The 16119-nt window shown below is 48.6% G+C and overlaps 1 protein-coding gene across 4 annotated transcripts in view; it reads right to left on the reverse strand.

Moving 5' to 3' along the window:
* The window catches only part of PHLDB3 (pleckstrin homology like domain family B member 3), a 39212-nt gene that overhangs the window by 15355 nt on the left and 7738 nt on the right, over nt 1-16119 (reverse strand). For 3 of the 4 annotated variants that reach the window (XM_028742406.2, XM_028742405.2, XM_028742408.2), the window contains exons 2-8: nt 9893-10164; nt 7384-7524; nt 6836-6976; nt 3367-3495; nt 2479-2634; nt 1504-1614; nt 487-573 (exon numbers count right to left, since the gene is read on the reverse strand). In XM_028742406.2, the coding sequence (XP_028598239.2) occupies nt 487-573; nt 1504-1614; nt 2479-2634; nt 3367-3495; nt 6836-6976; nt 7384-7524; nt 9893-10141 (1014 nt within the window). In that variant the 5' untranslated portion in view covers nt 10142-10164. The remainder of the gene's footprint in view (nt 1-486; nt 574-1503; nt 1615-2478; nt 2635-3366; nt 3496-6835; nt 6977-7383; nt 7525-9892; nt 10165-16119) is intronic. The other variant, XM_028742407.2, reaches the window with a different exon arrangement.

Consider the following 16119-nt stretch of genomic DNA (forward strand, 5'->3'; position numbering starts at 1 on the left):
TTAGAGCTGAGATCTGGGGTCCCCCTCTGCCACCCCTGTGCAACAATAGCAGACTGCGCTTTTGAGCTGTGCACCCACCTGGGTACAAAAAAAACACACAATCCTGGTTGATGGGAAACTTGGGTCACTCTCATACCGTCACTAATTTGCAGGTGGGATCCCATCACCAGTCGCGCTATTAGAATAGATTTGGAGCTCTTGTAAAACAAACGCTTTTCCAAAAACTGGACTTTTTACAGTAAGGAAAGTGATGAAGAAATGCACCAAAAGGTGGGGAATAAATAACATTTGCTCAAGGTAATGTTGCAAAACATCCCTGTAAAAAAAATCAAAATGAATGCTCAAGAAACCCTATAACCTCCCCACAAAATTTTATGCACACAAATCAGGATGACCACTCAATAAGCAGGTCATTGGGAAGAGGATTTGGTCTTAGATGGGCACTGGTGGATGGAGAGACAAAAGGGAGTACCTGAAAGGGCTTACCTGAGTGACACCCTGCTTGCTTTCAGAGGAGTCCTCTCCACCCTCCTCCGAATACTCCGGGCCCATGTCCATTAGGCGATTTTTCTCCTACACCGAGAACGACAACAAGTCATATATGTAAGGGTCTGGTGACTTCTGTTTAAGTGTATCTGAAGAAGTGTGCATGCACACGAAAGCTCATACCTATAACAAACTTAGTTGGTCTCTAAGGAGCTACTGGAAGGATTTTTTTTATTTTGTTTCGACAACAAGTCATGTTGTCAGACAGTTGCAAATGTTGCTTCAGGTCAGCTTGACCTATAAACAGATCTGGTGCCCCATTCATTTTCCCTCCTCCCACCACCCCACGTCTTCCTGCTGTCGGTTCACCCACAAAGAATAGGTACTCTTCAACTGTCCCAGTAAAAGTGGAATACCCAATTATTTTTTTCGTGTGAGAACACAGTGCTCATTTTGGGTGCCATAATCTTGCTCCCCCCCAAAAAAATGCTTTTGGGGGGCCATGATCTCACTCAGCACCCCAAAATATGCATTTTTGGGCACTGTGCTTCCATGCAGGAGCACAGCCCTGGAAAAACTTGTCTTTCCGGGGCCCAATCTCATGCACGTAACGTGACTCACATGGACACACACCTTGGTTTTTCACCTTGACGTTTTGTAAGGTATGAGAATAGCTTCATGGTGTATTTAGTGCCCTCCCTCCTCACAATAAAACCCCTGGTCCCCTCCACTGCCATTGGGTCTAGCGCCACCTGCTGTTGGGTTTCCTTGTCTTCTCCCCCACCCATCCCTATGGGAACCAGCCACTACTGAAGCCTAGGAGCCAAAACCTCTGGTTTCCATCCCCAGAAAGAAGCTTAGTGGCAGGGAGCTGAAAGCAAGACTTTGCATTAGTTGTTATTGTTGGGCATGGGAAGCAGACTGGTGTAGGAGAACAGGGAACCTGGGATCCTGGGTGTTTTCCTGGCTTTCGGCCAGAAATTCCTTGCTGCGCCGAGATTCCTGGGAATTCCTTACCGCGTTGAGATTCCTGACGGCCTCGCCTTTCTCTTGCGCAAATCGCTGGCTCTCGCCCACCATTTGCTCCTGTGTCAAACGGGCCTGTCCTTCCAGCCTCTGCACCGTCCTCTGGATACGGGGGAGAGAACCTGGTTAGAATCCTCAGACTTCAGGGCAACACAGAGCTCTATGGCACCTAGGATAATTATACACAGGGAGCCCCTCTTGTGTCGTGGTCAGGTGCAGTAGAAGCAAAAACACAACCCCAAGGTTATTGACTAATTAAATAACGCTTAGCTGATGACTCATCTGCCTTTTCACAGATTTAACTATCGCGTGTGCAGAATACCCCAAGCTAAACATGGATCTTTTTTAGAAAGCAAAAGGTAGACAGGTGAATTGTGTGCTAACCTACAGCTTTAACAATGCTCCTTTATTGAAAGGAAAGGCCATCTTCTTTTTCATCCTTTATTTTATACATATCACAGCAGGGGGGAAAAGACAAATAACACCCTTCAAAAATATACTTAAGAGCCTCTAAGTCTTGATCCCTCTGTTTAAAAGTTGGCACCACTAGTTCAAAGGTGACTCCTGCATCAATTGAGCAACTAAAATTTCAGTTGGTCGATCTACTGATTGGACCAGATTTAAGTGTGCAGTCAAAAGAAAACAAAAGGGGAAAAGTACCAGATCTGTTTGTCGTTGCCTTGGCAAAGCAGCTTGGAGCACACAAAAAAACACCCGTGCTACTTTTTAAAGAATAAATGTGTAAGAAATAAATGCTGCGCACATGAAAATGGCAGGAGAGGAATGTCCCTTCTCATCTTGAAATAATAAAACCTGCAGCAGCGTTTGCACCAAACTGGTGCCCTTGAGATGTTTTGAACAACAACTCTCAACCAGCACTGTCAGGGCCCCAGGTCAGAGAAGGCTACTATAGGGTGAGCAGAAAGCCTGGAACTGGATTTGTGGGTCATCAGGACTGCCACTTACCTTCCTTTGGTTGATGCTGTTCTGCAGCTGAGTGATCTCTTCAGCCAGAGCCTGGCAGATGGCCTCCTTCTCCTCTTCCAACCGGCTTTCCCGCTCCAATTGCTGGAACTCCAGATCTTCATAGCATCTCAGGGCTCCGTCTAGCATCTCAGATGTCTGGGTAGAGAACCCATCACTTATTGCCAGAAGGACCCAGTGGTCAGGGAACTTATGCTACCTGCCAGATTCCCACAATTTGCAAGCCAGTAGAAGTTTCTTCCTGGCTTGGATTTTTTTAGGCCTGCATTGTGGAGTCCACCCTTCCCCAACCTCCTGGTGCCTTCCAGATGTTTTGGACCACAACTCCCACCCAACCCAGCTGTGGTATTGGGGGCTGATAGCAATTCAAAGCCCCCTAATTAGGGGAGCCTGTCCTAGATTTCACCACTTGAGATGGTAGGTTGGGAGAAACCACATTTTTAAATGCACACGGCACAGAGAACCCTATTAGAAACATGCAAACACAAGGAGCTGCTGCCTTATACTGATCAGACCACTGGGCCCATCAAGCTCAGCACTGCCCACACTGACTGGCAGCTCCCCAAGGTCTTAGCCAGGAGGTGTCTCCCAACTGTACCTGGAGACACCGGGGGCTGAACCTGTGATCTTTTGCACGCATGTGTTCTGCCAGTGAACCACTGCCCTTCCCTAAAGGTCTAGGCTACAGCCCTTCTCTCCCTGATGCCTTCCTATAAGCAGAGAGTTTGATGCATGTCTTCAAATCGCACCATCTGCCCCACTTGCTGTCTGAAGTGGTAGCAACCAAAGAGAGAAATCACACAATCTGACCTGCTTTTTGCACGCCGCCATACCAGACCTGTTTCTGGCAGCTCCTTGCTGCACACTCACCTCCTGAAGCTGCTTCTGCATCCGTTCCCGCATGGATTCAGGCTGGTTGTCCAGGTGGATCTGTGATTCAGCATGCTGCCGCTGCAGCTCCTCTACCTTGTGACGCTCTCTCTGCAGCCGCACCTTCTCCTGCCGAAAAAGAGGGCAGGGAGAGCATTACTACATCTCCATGGGCAGCAAATATCCAGCCGCTTTTGCTCCACCTAGTAGGTTACCAGATTAGGCGTTCCTTTCCCAACTGTGATCGGCGCTGCGATAAGTGCCGCTTGGGAGGCCAAGTTCTCACTGATGAAATAAAGGCGAAGTCCAGGCTGCAACACTTCAGAGTGCAGGCAGGAGTGCAGTTCAGGGTAGGGTCACCTGGATTCAGTCTACCCATCACTTTTGCCAGCATGGGGAGATTGGAAACTGCCTTGTGCTAAGTCAGACACATTGGTCCATCACATTGGTGACACTGCCCAGCAGTGGTTTTCCAGGTGTCCCTCCCAGTCCTACCTGAAGATGCTGGGATTCGAACCTGAGACCTTCTGCATGCAAAGCAGATGCTCTACCACTGAGCTATGGCCCTTCCTCTTCTCCCACTGAGGAATGGAAAGATATACTGTATTTTTCGTCCCATAGGACACTCCGTCCCATGGGACGCACCTAGTTTTTTTTGGGGGGGGGATAAAGGGAAATTTTCCCCCCTTTATTTCCCCCCCAAAACCAGGTCGGGGAACAGTGGTATGGCGGCGCTCCGCCTCCCCGCTGTCCCCTGAGCTTGTGGGGCTGGCTGATGTCTGCCCGAAGCGCGGGGCGCTCTGCTTCAGCGCGCCCCGCGCTCTGTGCAGCAGGCTGCTATCCGCAGCCTAGGGAGCCCTGCGGGAACTCCTGCAGGGCTCCCCAGGCTGCGGATATCTGCCCGGCGTGCGGTGTGCTCTGCTTCAGGGCGCCCCGGACTGCAGGCTGCTATCCGCAGCCTAGGGAGCCCTGCGGGAACTCCCACGGGCTCCCCAGGCTTGCTGATAGCTTCCTGAAGCCTGGATAGCGAGAGGGGTTGGTGCGCACCGACCCCTCTTGCTCTCCAAGCTTCAGCGAAAGCCTGTATTCGCCCCATAGGATGCACACAGATTTCCCCTTCATTTTTGGAGGGGGAAAAGTGTGTCCTATAGGGCGAAAAATATGGTAACTAGTTGCTAATTACCATATTTTTTACTCTATAAGACTCACTTTTTCCCTCCTAAAAAGTAAGGGGAAATATGTCTGCATCTTATGGAGCGAATGAAGGCTGTGCAGCTATCCCTGAAGCTAGAACAGCAGGAGGGATTGCTGCTTTAACTGCACAGTGATCCCTCTTGCTGTTCTGGCTTCTGAGATTCAGAATATTTTTTTTCTTGTTTTCCTCCTCCAAAAACTAGGTGCGTCTTGTGGTCTGGTGCGTCTTATAGAGCGAAATATACGGTAATCAGCATTTTCCTTCTTCCCTGTGTTCTCTTGCTTCTTGTTGTGCTGTTATTCCTCACTGCTTCAGGCACTTTGACCTCCCAGCCCATCAACAAGGTGTTGTGCTCTGCTAGGAGCAGACTTTGGACATCAAGGTGGAGATTTAGCGCCCTCCTGTGTGTCAGCTACCTGTTAAGTTCCTTGCACTACTTAATTACAGGTACTTTTGAAGATTTCAGAAGGACAGCTTTTTACGCATATATATTCCTGGCGACAGCTTGTTGTTGTTATGCAGAAGTCCTGTGATGTGGGCTACTTGATGACAGCATTGCCTTTTTATTCATATAGGAAGAAAATATCTATTGCACCTGTCATCATAAATGACCTCAGGGCAGGACGCAACCATTTGCCATTTCTTCCCCCACCACACACACAAAAAGCTGAGAGACCTAAGACAAGCAGGGAAACAGTGGGGATGGCCTGCATTGCAAGGGGTTGGGCTAGATGACCCCTGGGTTCCCTTCCTACTTTAAGTCCTCTGAGTCTAGGACAAGAAAAAACATAAGGAGGAATATAGACAGCTGCCTTACACTGGTTTATCTAGCCCAGTATTGTCTTCACTGATTGGCAGTGGCTCTCTAGGGTTTCAGGCAGGAGTTTTGCCAGCCCTACCTGGAGATGCCAGGAATTGAACCCGGGACCTTGTGCCTATAAGGCAAATGTTCTACCAATGGGCTACAGTCCTTCCTCCATTCTGTGTGTAGGTGTAGTGGGGTTTTGTTTTCGTTTGACCAAACACCGCTTTTCTGTCAACTTAAGCTTTGCTTTACTGTATTATATAACACTAAAAGGCCAAAGTAGTGAACAATAATAGGGATGATGAGAAAGCCTTTGAATTTCAGTTTCAGTCTCAAAATACAGACAAACAAAGAGCCTCGTGGAGCTTTAAATGCTAACAAATTTATTATGGCATAAGCTTTCCTGGACAACAGTGCACTTCATCAGACGTATAAACTGTTACCTTGAGTGGAAGGTATATATATCCATAACATGCATGTGTGTGTTTTAAAGGGAATGTGCACTGAGAGGTTAATGTGCATAGCAACTGGCCATTGTGCATGTTCACCAGGCCTCATGGGGAATGTGCATATAATCTTTCCAAGAAGAGGCAATAATGTACATTTCCCATCAACAGACATACTTGCCAACTGCCCTTGCGGAATGTGCATATGTCGACTACATTTGGTCAGAGGTGTGCAATCGGTTCGCTGCCCGGGCTGCTTCCAGACCACTGCCCGATCTTACATGATCCACAACATACCCTCCCACTGATCAGCAGAGCAGTAAGAAGGACAGGAGGCTCCAGATACAGATTATTTTTTTTTTCTGCAGTCCATCCTCTGCCACCTTTTTTCACCTGTTCACCAATCAACTGAGCAGCAGAAGGGGGGTTGCAGGGAGATGAAGAATGCAAAACTTCCCTCCCCTTCCCACAGTCCTGATGGACCTTCCCACCATCACACGGGAGGGAAGATTCATCCAACTGGAAGAGTTACCCAGCAGGGAAAACAGAGCTGGCAGAGAAAGGGTGTGATCCTACCCATCCTACCTGTGCCATTCTTCATCATCATAGGATGATGCTATCTGGGCGACCACACAGGATCTGACTTTCAATACTGTTTGCACTTGCAAAAGTTTCAGGGAGGTCGCACAGTTCCGTTTCCAATCGGTGCATACCCTGCAACTTCCTACTGAAATCACATAACAAATGTTCCTGCATTGCATGGGGGGTTGGGCTAGATGACCCTCAGGGTCCCTTCCAACTCTGCAACCCTATGATTCCATGTCCCAGCTGATTTTTGCCCCGCTTTTGTTGCACTTCCGCCCTTCTGGACAGCAATCGTGCAGAGGCATCCAAGGAGCACCCCAGTACAAACGAAAGCAGGAGAAATCCACATGTTGCAAAACACACCCGCAATAAATCGCCAGCCTGAAGAGGCCCCTGGAGGCTGACGAGAGAGAAAGACTTAAGAGAGGAGGGCCTCACCTTCTCTCTTTCGGCGTGGCACCTGCGCTCCGTCTCCACGAGGCGCCTCTGCAGCTCCAGCAGCAGCTCCTCTTCCCTTCTCAGCTCCTGCCTCTCCTCCTTCAGTTCTCCTTGCAGCAAGGCTCCTTCCAGGTCCATCTGCTGGGGAAGGGGGCCATGTCAGAGGCGAGGTGCCCAAACATCCTGACTGGCGGCCGGCCAACCTCTACACAACCACCAGGGGGCAGACGGGCAAGCGGAATCATGGGATAAGAGCAATCGAGGAACGCAGGGGAAGTTCTAACTTCCAGGCTCCCCTGATCCGATCTGACCATTAGAGAACGCTCCTGAGAGCACCTTGGGAACTAAACACCGTGTGCCGAGGGATGCCCCGTTCTGTGGAACCAGCAGGTCCTGCTCTCTGTGTATCTGTGACGTGCCTCAAGCCTTTCCCCACCTGCCTGGGTGTGGCGCCTCCACCATACCGGTTTTACAGGTGCCAATTGTCACCCATCAGACACCCCTTTCCTCGCGAAACAGGGAGGGGATTGTAGGAGACTGAGGCGTACCTCAATGTTCACCTCCTTCTTCCGGTGATGCAGCTCCTTGATCCGATTCTCAAGAGCCGAGATCTTGCTCACAGCATGAGTTGGCCGCAGCTGCTTCTCCTTCATGCTGCAGCCAATTCTTCCTGTTTGGGGACTCTCGTACTGGGAAGGGAAACATGATATATAAATCAGGGTTTGCGTGTACACATGCAGGCTTTGTTCGCACAAACAAAACCCTGTGGGTGGTTCTGATCCCCTCGCCGTAAGAGCTTCAGAAGGGCCTATATCTAGCTGCTGGAGATGTGTCAGCTAAAACATACATTTGTACAATGTCCTACTTTGAAAAAATTCTGGCAGGAGGTAATAAAGCCAATCAACATGACTGTATGGAGCAATCTTAAATTTGCAGAGGGAAAATATCCTTTTGAATTATATACGCAACACATGGAATCTACGTGCCCTTACTATGGCAAGAAGACTGGTCTTGATCAATTGGAATAAATTAAAATGCAGCTCCCTTTAATGACTGGATTGAAGATATGTACAAACTTGCTGCACATGAGCAAGTTGTGTACAAACACAGATTTGCCATGGACAAATTTAATGATATTTGTTATAAATGCCATATTAGATGAAGGTCTGGTTAAGTACAATAACAACCCCCCCCCCTTTTTTGTATTGTACACAATATCTTTTGTTGTTGTTGTTCTGTTTTGTTTCCTACATGGGTACTATTTCTTGTTTCTTCTTTTTGTGTCTTCTTTTACTTTGAGCACTTGTAAGTTTGTACTTTTTTATTTTTCAATAAAGAATATGAAATAAATAAAGAACTTAAGAAGAAGTTGGGAAGCCTGCAATCAGGATCTGAGCACAAGAGCATCTTTCCCCTCCTGTGTTTCCCAGCAACTGGTATTCAGAAGCATTGCTGCTGCATCTAACCATGGACTTCCTTTTCACTGGAGGTACCAGGTGCAAATCAAAACAGTGACCATCTTTGTTCAAATGAGGTGCTCCAGCACTGAGCTACGGTGTGTCCCAATAACTGTGCCAAAAGGTGTGGCTGAGTTTCCCTACCAGGGTTGCAAAACTGAAACTGAAAATGTCAGCTTGGAAGGCAAGAGATTAACACTAGTCCCTTTGCCAGAGGAGAGATTTTGTTCTATCTGAACTCTTCCTCCCCGCCCTGCTCCCATCCTTTACCCCTTTGTCCAATTGGTACTTAACTAAGAGCTATGAAGACCTAAGCATACCTAAAAACCAAAACTTCTGTCTTGGGAATCCTTCCAGTGACTACATACAGTTGTACCTTGGTTCTCGAACGCCTTGCGACTTGAACGTTTTGGTTCCCGGACGCTGCAAACCCGGAAGTGAGTGTTCCGGTTTGCAAACGTTTTTTGGAAGCCAAACATCCAACATGGCTTCCGTGGTTTCCGATTGAGTGCAGGAAGTTGCTTGGTTTTCGAATGTTTTTAGAAGTCGAACAGACCTCCAGAACAGATTTCATTCGAGAACCAAAGTACGATAGGAAACTAAGAGGAGGTGTTGACCATTCACCACACAGATGAGCTTTGTAGAAGGAGGAAAAACTGCTCATTTCCCTCCTTAGCAACACCCAGACTAATGGTTTTAGGAGTCAGTGGCAAAAGGGCTTCTGGTTTGCTGCCACATGAGAACTTAAGAAGGGTCCTGCTGGATCCGGCCGAAGGCCCACCAAGTCCAGTATCCTGTTCTCATGTTAGCCACCCCAATGCCTAACTGGGACCTTCTGCATGCAAAGCAGATGCTCTACCAATGAGCTTTGGCTCCTCCCAAACTACCCTAATGCTCAAAAACCTGCATTAGCAGCCCCAATCTCTGCCCAAACACTGAGTCCTTTGGGTCACTGTTTGTGGCACCTATGGCTTGGGTGCATGGTTTGTATTCACTGGGAGCTGTGCAGTTAATATTGTGGGCCCAACTCCCTTCTAGTTGGGGTTAGCAGGCCTCATCCCTGTTGATCTTCCAGTGTCTACTGAAGACTCCTCCCCCCCATTAGCTGAAGTCTGATTGTGTCATTTTAGCAAAAGGCAAAATATTTGTACGATCTGAAGAGAAACCAGAGTATCTGATTGTGTGGTTTTAACTCCCTTTTCTGTAATGCATTTCTTGTGCACCGCCTAGAGATGATTGCACTTCTCTACCCGTTGTTTGATTAAAAGAAAAACCTTGGGGGCTGCCTTGTCCCAAGGAGGACCATTGGTCCGTCTATAGCTCAGTATTGTCAACAATGACTGGCAGCAGCTGTCCAAGGTTTTGGGCAGGGCACATTCCCAGCCCTGCCTGGGGATATCAGGGATTGAACCTGGGACCTTCCGCTTGCAAAGCATATGGGGCTGGCGAGCAGAGGAAGCAGCCCCTAGCAAATGCATATGCATATTTACCCATGTCATTTCTGTTAAAAACACCCTTCTCCTGCTTGACGAAGGAAAAGGCTCAAAAGCCAATTAAGCCTCAGATGAGAAACAAGACCTAGATGTTTTCTGCCACTCACCCCATTCTGGGCACTCTCTGTGCTGCTGGCTTCATCCTCCTCCATCCCGTCACTGGAGTTTCTGCCTGGACTGGAGACACCTTCCAAAGAAAGGGCATCTTCTATGCTACACTGGGCTGGGGACCCCTCCTTGTCTGGTGACTGGCACTTGGGCATATCCTCCAGGCGATCCTTCTCCGATTTGGTTGAAAAGGGGCACAGCTCCGCTTGGCTCAGCACCCCCATGACATCCGAGTTCTGTAGCACCATCGCTCAACAAGGCATGATATCCGCTGCGAGGATAAACAATAATAACAAAGACCCCTTGTTATTTAGTCACCAGCGTCGTCTATTTCTTTACTGACTTGTGATTCTGTTTGGGAATCATTTCCCACGGTTTCGTAGCACGAAAGAGGCACGCTAAAAATAATCACGCATGTGAAAAGCAGTTCCGTGTATATAAAAACAACAACTCGAAATGAAAACAACTTCATATCCAACACAGGTACAGAGAGGGATAAAGATCTCCGCTTGAAATGATCTTCAGCAGGTGCCAGAAAGACAACAGAGGTGGTTTTTGCTTGATATATAACTGCTAAAAGATTGGCGTCACCAAGGGCTGCATTTAATGTAGAGCTAAGATGCGCTTTGCATGAGCAGAACGATTTCTACTGCATGGCGGGGGCGGTGTTCCCCTCCAGGCACCCCGTAAACCTGTCCTGAGTTTTTCCCCAAGCCCAAAGCCCAAAGCGGATTCGGCAACAGTGAGAGGGTGCCTTTGGTTGCAGTGTGGTTTTAGCTTGCTGTTGTTCATTCTTTTCTTTGTGTAATTTTTTTTAAAAAAGCATTATCTGTCATTTAGTTCATTCTGGACCCCAAAGGTGTGGTACAAGTATTTTAAGGCATGAATAGATAAACACAGGTGTAATGCCCTGAACTTCTGAAACACACCCCATGAATGCTAAGTAGGTATTTTCCCCCTCCCTGTCTTACGCAAAGGTAGAAGGCCAGCCCTGTTTATTGCAACTCATTACCATAAGTTGGGGCAAAGCCCTCGGGGACTTCGTATGTCAAAGTCAGCATCCCATAATGGACTCCCTGCAATTCATTCTTTTTAGGGGAAAGAAGAAGAAAAGCTTACAGGAGCCTGGAAGCGGAAAGAAAAGGAAATTCCCATTGCACCAAACTGCTTCTCAGCCTGCTGTCACCTTTCCTTTGCCTGAGATAATCTAGTGGCAGGTCTAGGCACCATGTTACCTTGAATGCAAAAATGCCAAATTGCCCCTAAGGGGCCCAGCGTGCCACATGTCACCTGTGACGTCCTATGCATCTCCAAATGCTGGGTAGACTGGTGCCACCTTCCGCTAAACTGTGCCAGTCCCTGCAGCATCAGGAGATGCTGTGCAAGCCGGTGTGATCTCGTGCCATGCCCGCTGGTCCCCTTAGCATCTCGAGACACAGTGCAAGCCAGTGCAGCCTTCTGCTGGCTGCAGGTAGGCCTGGCAGAGCCCAACACAGCTGTGGGAAAGCCGAGCATGGCCCAGCAGGCTGTGGAATATTGAGGGGCCCTGACCTTTGCCCTTGCACAGGGGCAACAGCTGGAGTTAGTGGTTCCTAACGGACATGTTATAATAAGAATAATAATTTATTATTTATACCCTGCCCGTCTGGCTGACCTGCCACTCAATTGAGTGTTAAAAACAACAAAGCATTAAATATTAAAAACTTCCCTAAACAGATGTCTTTTAATTCAGATGTCTTTTAAAAATAGGATAGCTGCTTATTTCCTTGACATATGATGGGAGGGCGTTCCACAGGGTGGGCACCACTGCTGAGAAGGCCCTCTGGTTCCCTGTAACTTCACTTCTCGCAATGAGAGAACCGGCAGAAGGCCCTCAGAGCTGGATCTCAGTGGGGTGGAGACGCTCCTTCAAGTATACAGGACCGAGGCCGTTTAGGGCTTTATAGGTCAGCACCAACACTTTGAATTGTGCTCAGAAATGTACTGGGAGCCAATGCAGATCTCTCAGGACTGGTGTTATGTGGACCCGGCAGCCACTCCCAATCACCAGTCTACCTGTCCCATGTAGAGTGCATTACAGTTGTCTAAGCAGGAGATAACTAGAGCATGCACCACTCTGGCGAGACAGTCCGTGGGCAGGTAGTGTCTCAGCCTGCGTACCAGATGGAGCCGGTAGACAGCCGCCCTGGACAAAGATTTGACCTGTGCCTCCATGGACAGCTGTGAGTCCAAAATGACTCCCAGGCTGCACACCTGGTCCTTCAAGGGCACAGCTACCCCATTCAAGAACAGAGAGTCCTCCACACCTGCCCGCCTCCTGTCCCCCCAAAGCAGTACTTCTGTCTTGTGAGGATTCAGCCTCAATCTGTTAGCTGCCCTCCATCCTCCAACCGCCTCCAGACACTCACACAGGACCTTCACCGCCTTCACTGGTTCTGATTTAAAAGAGAGGTAGAGATGGGTGTCATTTGCATACTGATGAACACCCAGCCCAAACCCCCTGATGATCTCTCCCAGCAGCTTCATATAGATATTAAAAAGCATGGGGGAGAGGACCGAACCCTGAAGCACCCCACAAGTGAGAGCCCAGGGGTCTGAACACTCATCCCCCATCACCACTTTCTGGAAGCAGGGTCACTGAGGGATGTGGTTTGAGGAAAGGAGGTGTGGCCTAGATTGAGCTGCGGGGCCATAGTGAGAGTCCTGCAGGGCAACATTTGCACCCCAGATTATGGGACACCCTATCCCTGACGGGTATATTGTGCTCATGTTCGCAGGGCAGCACATTACACACCACATTGGCGACAGGACTGGCTTAAGATATTTCATTGCCTGAGGCAGAAAATGCAATTAATTCTGTTCGTTAGAGTCTATTAAATATTTCTAGATTTGCATCCATACATAAACAGCAGCACGCACACATTCCATGCAAATCTGCATCCTCTTTTGGCGTCTTCTTTGGTGACGCCTTTCCGATTTTTTGGTGACACATGAGCAGCCGTTTTCGTTGAAAAGAGTGGCTGGGAAAGGGTCACAGCCTCAGACTTCTCAGGAGCTGCTGTTGCCAGTCAGAGTAGTCAGCACTGGGCCAGACAGTCTGGCCTAGTCTGAAGCAGCTTGCTGTGTAATAGCAGAGGAACTCTGGTTGCCCAAGTCTTCATTGGTGTGAGAATAACAAAGATGTTTCCTCTGCAAGATGTGTGGGGTTGGGGGAGGGGGGGAAGGTATGAACCTCTTAGATAACTGTAGACCCTCCAAGTGTCCCTATTTTCCAGGGACAGTCCTGGATTTACAGAAGCCATTCTGGTTTCTGATTTGATCCCGGAATGCTCTGCTTTTCCTTAGGATGTCCCTATTTTCATCAGAGGGTATGGAGTTATGAGACCCCCAAGCTAAGGAGATAAGTAACGATACAACCTTTAGAAAACACCTGAAGGCAGCCCTATATAGGGAAGTATTTTAAATGTTTAATGTTTCATTATGGTTTTATATAGGGACGAGGGTGGCACTGTGGGTAAAACCACAGAGCCTAGGACCTGTTGATCGAAAGGTCGGCGGTTCGAATCCCTGCGGCGGGGTGAGCTCCCGTCATTCGGTCCCAGCTCCTGCCCACCTAGCAGTTCGAAAGCACCCCTAAGTGCAAGTAGGGTCCGCTTTCCAGCGGGAAGGTAAACAGCGTTTCCGTGTGCGGTGCTGGCTCGCCAGATGCCGCTTAGTCACGCTGGCCACGTGACCCGGAAGTGTCTCCGGACAGCGCTGGCTCCCGGCCTCTTGAGCGAGATGAGCGCGCAACCCTAGAGTCGGACACGACTGGCCCGTATGGGCAGGGGTACCTTTACCTTTACCATTTATGGTTTTATATATGTTGGAAGCCACCCAGAGTGCCTAGGGCAACCCAGTCATATGGGCGGGGTATAATGATGATGACGACCAGTGCTTTTTTCTTTTAAAATGTTTAAGGGTACTCTCATTTTCCTACTCATATTGAAATACCGTCCCTCAATGAGGCCAAACTTAGATTCACAAAATGTTTAGGTGTATGCGTCCCCTCAGAAAAAAGCGGTGGTGGTGATGATGATGATTGAATAGGACGTCCATATTTTCATCAGGCAAATGTTGGCGGGTATGCAACTGATGACCTAATAGCAACATCAAGTTTGCTTTAAATGTCTGGTGAGAGAATTTAACACAGGCGCCCCCAAACTTGGCCCTCCAGATGTTTTGGGACTACAATTCCCATCATCCCTGACCACTGGGCCTGCTAGCTAGGGATGATGGGAGCTGTAGTCCCAAAACATCTGGAGGGCCAAGTTTTGGGGATGCCTGAAGAGTCGGGCTGCTGGATAAGGCCGCAGACCCATCTAGTCCAGCATCCTGTTCTCACAACAGCCAACCAGGTGCCCCCAAGAAGCCCCCCAGCACAGCTGCATCTTCCTTCAAGTGCCACATTCAGTGGAGGTGGAGAGCATTTCCATTGTGGCTGGTAGTCATCCAATAGCTTTCTCCTCCATGAACTTGTCCAGTCCCCTTTGAAAGCCTTCCAAGCTGGGAGCTGTTGCTACCTCAAGTAGGAATGCGGAGGCAGAGACCCACCACTTCAGCAGCCCGCTTATCTCTCCTAGTTCTCCCTCCCGGCTTGTTTCCCTCTTCGCTAAGAGACGCTTTCACATCGGACCAAAATAACAGCAAGGTCAGGTTTTTCCACAGAAGCGGGTAAGATGCCAATGAAAAGGAACTGAACACAGCCAGGAGGTCTGCTGAGGCAGCACAAGGGCTTGCCGACAGCCAGAGCATGCCTTCAGAGACGCTTCGTTTCTCATCACTCCAGCTCACTAATGAAGAAGGGCACCATGGAAGAACATCTCCTTTGCATGCAGAAAATCCTGGGTTCAGTCCCCCAGGAGACCGGCAGTGGGGAAGGCAGGGAGGTCAACAGCGGCTGGAGACAGGGCCAGTAATAAACAGAGCCAACTAATTGTAGATTGACCCCAACTCTCCTGCCTGCTGAGTTCTGCAAAAGCAACACTGAGGTTAAGGAGGAAGAAGCTGACAGACAAAGCCACTCCTTGGACTGATTGTAAATAAGAAGGCAGGTGGATGAGGCAGAATGAGACTGGTGAAGAAGCGCTCCATTTGTCTTAATGGATGAGGCTCCCTTGCTACGCTACCTGAGGGAAACTTCTCCTATTTTTCAGGAAGTTTGTTGCAAGGCCGGCTGCATATCCTGTGACCACACAGCAAACGAGTTCCATGCTCCTTAACAGCTACAGGTCTCTTCCCAGCCTTTGGAATGACACGTCTTTCTGCTTGCATTTGGTCAGAGAGGGCCTGAAAGCGGGATTTGAGCTGGAGTTTGGGAAATTGGGAATAATCTTGGGCCAGGCCTGCAGGCGTTACACCCCACCCCCTCACCCCAAAAACCTGCTGCAGAGTTAATGATTGTGCTGTCTGTATTATTATTATTATTATTATTATTATTATTATTATTATTATTTGTATTCATCTGTAAATCACATGATGGTTCACAGCATGAAAATACAAGATGAGAACACAAGATACATAACACATAATAAAACAAAAATCCAATAATCCCCGCCTCTCACAAACTCATTAAAAAAGAATGCCTGGTTGAAGAGAAATGTTTTTGCCTGGTGCCTAAAGATATGGAACAAAGAAGCCTGCAGCCTGTTTCCAATATACTCTGCCTGGGTTGATATTAAAAGGGCACCACAGCTTTGCTCAGGCATTTTAAAGTGTGTGATGTGGATTTTAATATTATATTCTGAAAACGGGATTTCACCTGGAGCTCACTAGATCTCAGCTCTGGCACCTCTCAGGTGGGCACTACAGTGGTACCTCCACTTATGGTCACCTCCGGTTAAGTATCCTTCGGGATATGTATACGGCAAACCCAGAAGTATTTTTCCAGGTTTCGCCCTGCACGCATGCACAGAAGCGATCCCTCCGGTTGCGGAAACCTTGGGATCTGAATGGAGGTCTGGAACGGATCCCACCTGCAACCAGAAGTCCACTGTACTGCCATTCTAGGAGAACAAGGGGAAAGTTCATGGTGAGCTCCGGCACCTCTTTTTCTAGAAAAAATAGCATGGGGATTTTAGCTGGGCAAAACTGAGATTAAGGCGGAGGAGGCAGACCGGCAGAGCCAGGTGGGTGAGAGCTGGCGGAGGGCACAGTCTTAGCAGACTAGTCCATACATATGTAGCAA

This window comes from Podarcis muralis, chromosome 7 (genome assembly GCF_964188315.1).
Source record: "Podarcis muralis chromosome 7, rPodMur119.hap1.1, whole genome shotgun sequence".
Lineage (NCBI taxonomy): Eukaryota > Metazoa > Chordata > Lepidosauria > Squamata > Lacertidae > Podarcis > Podarcis muralis.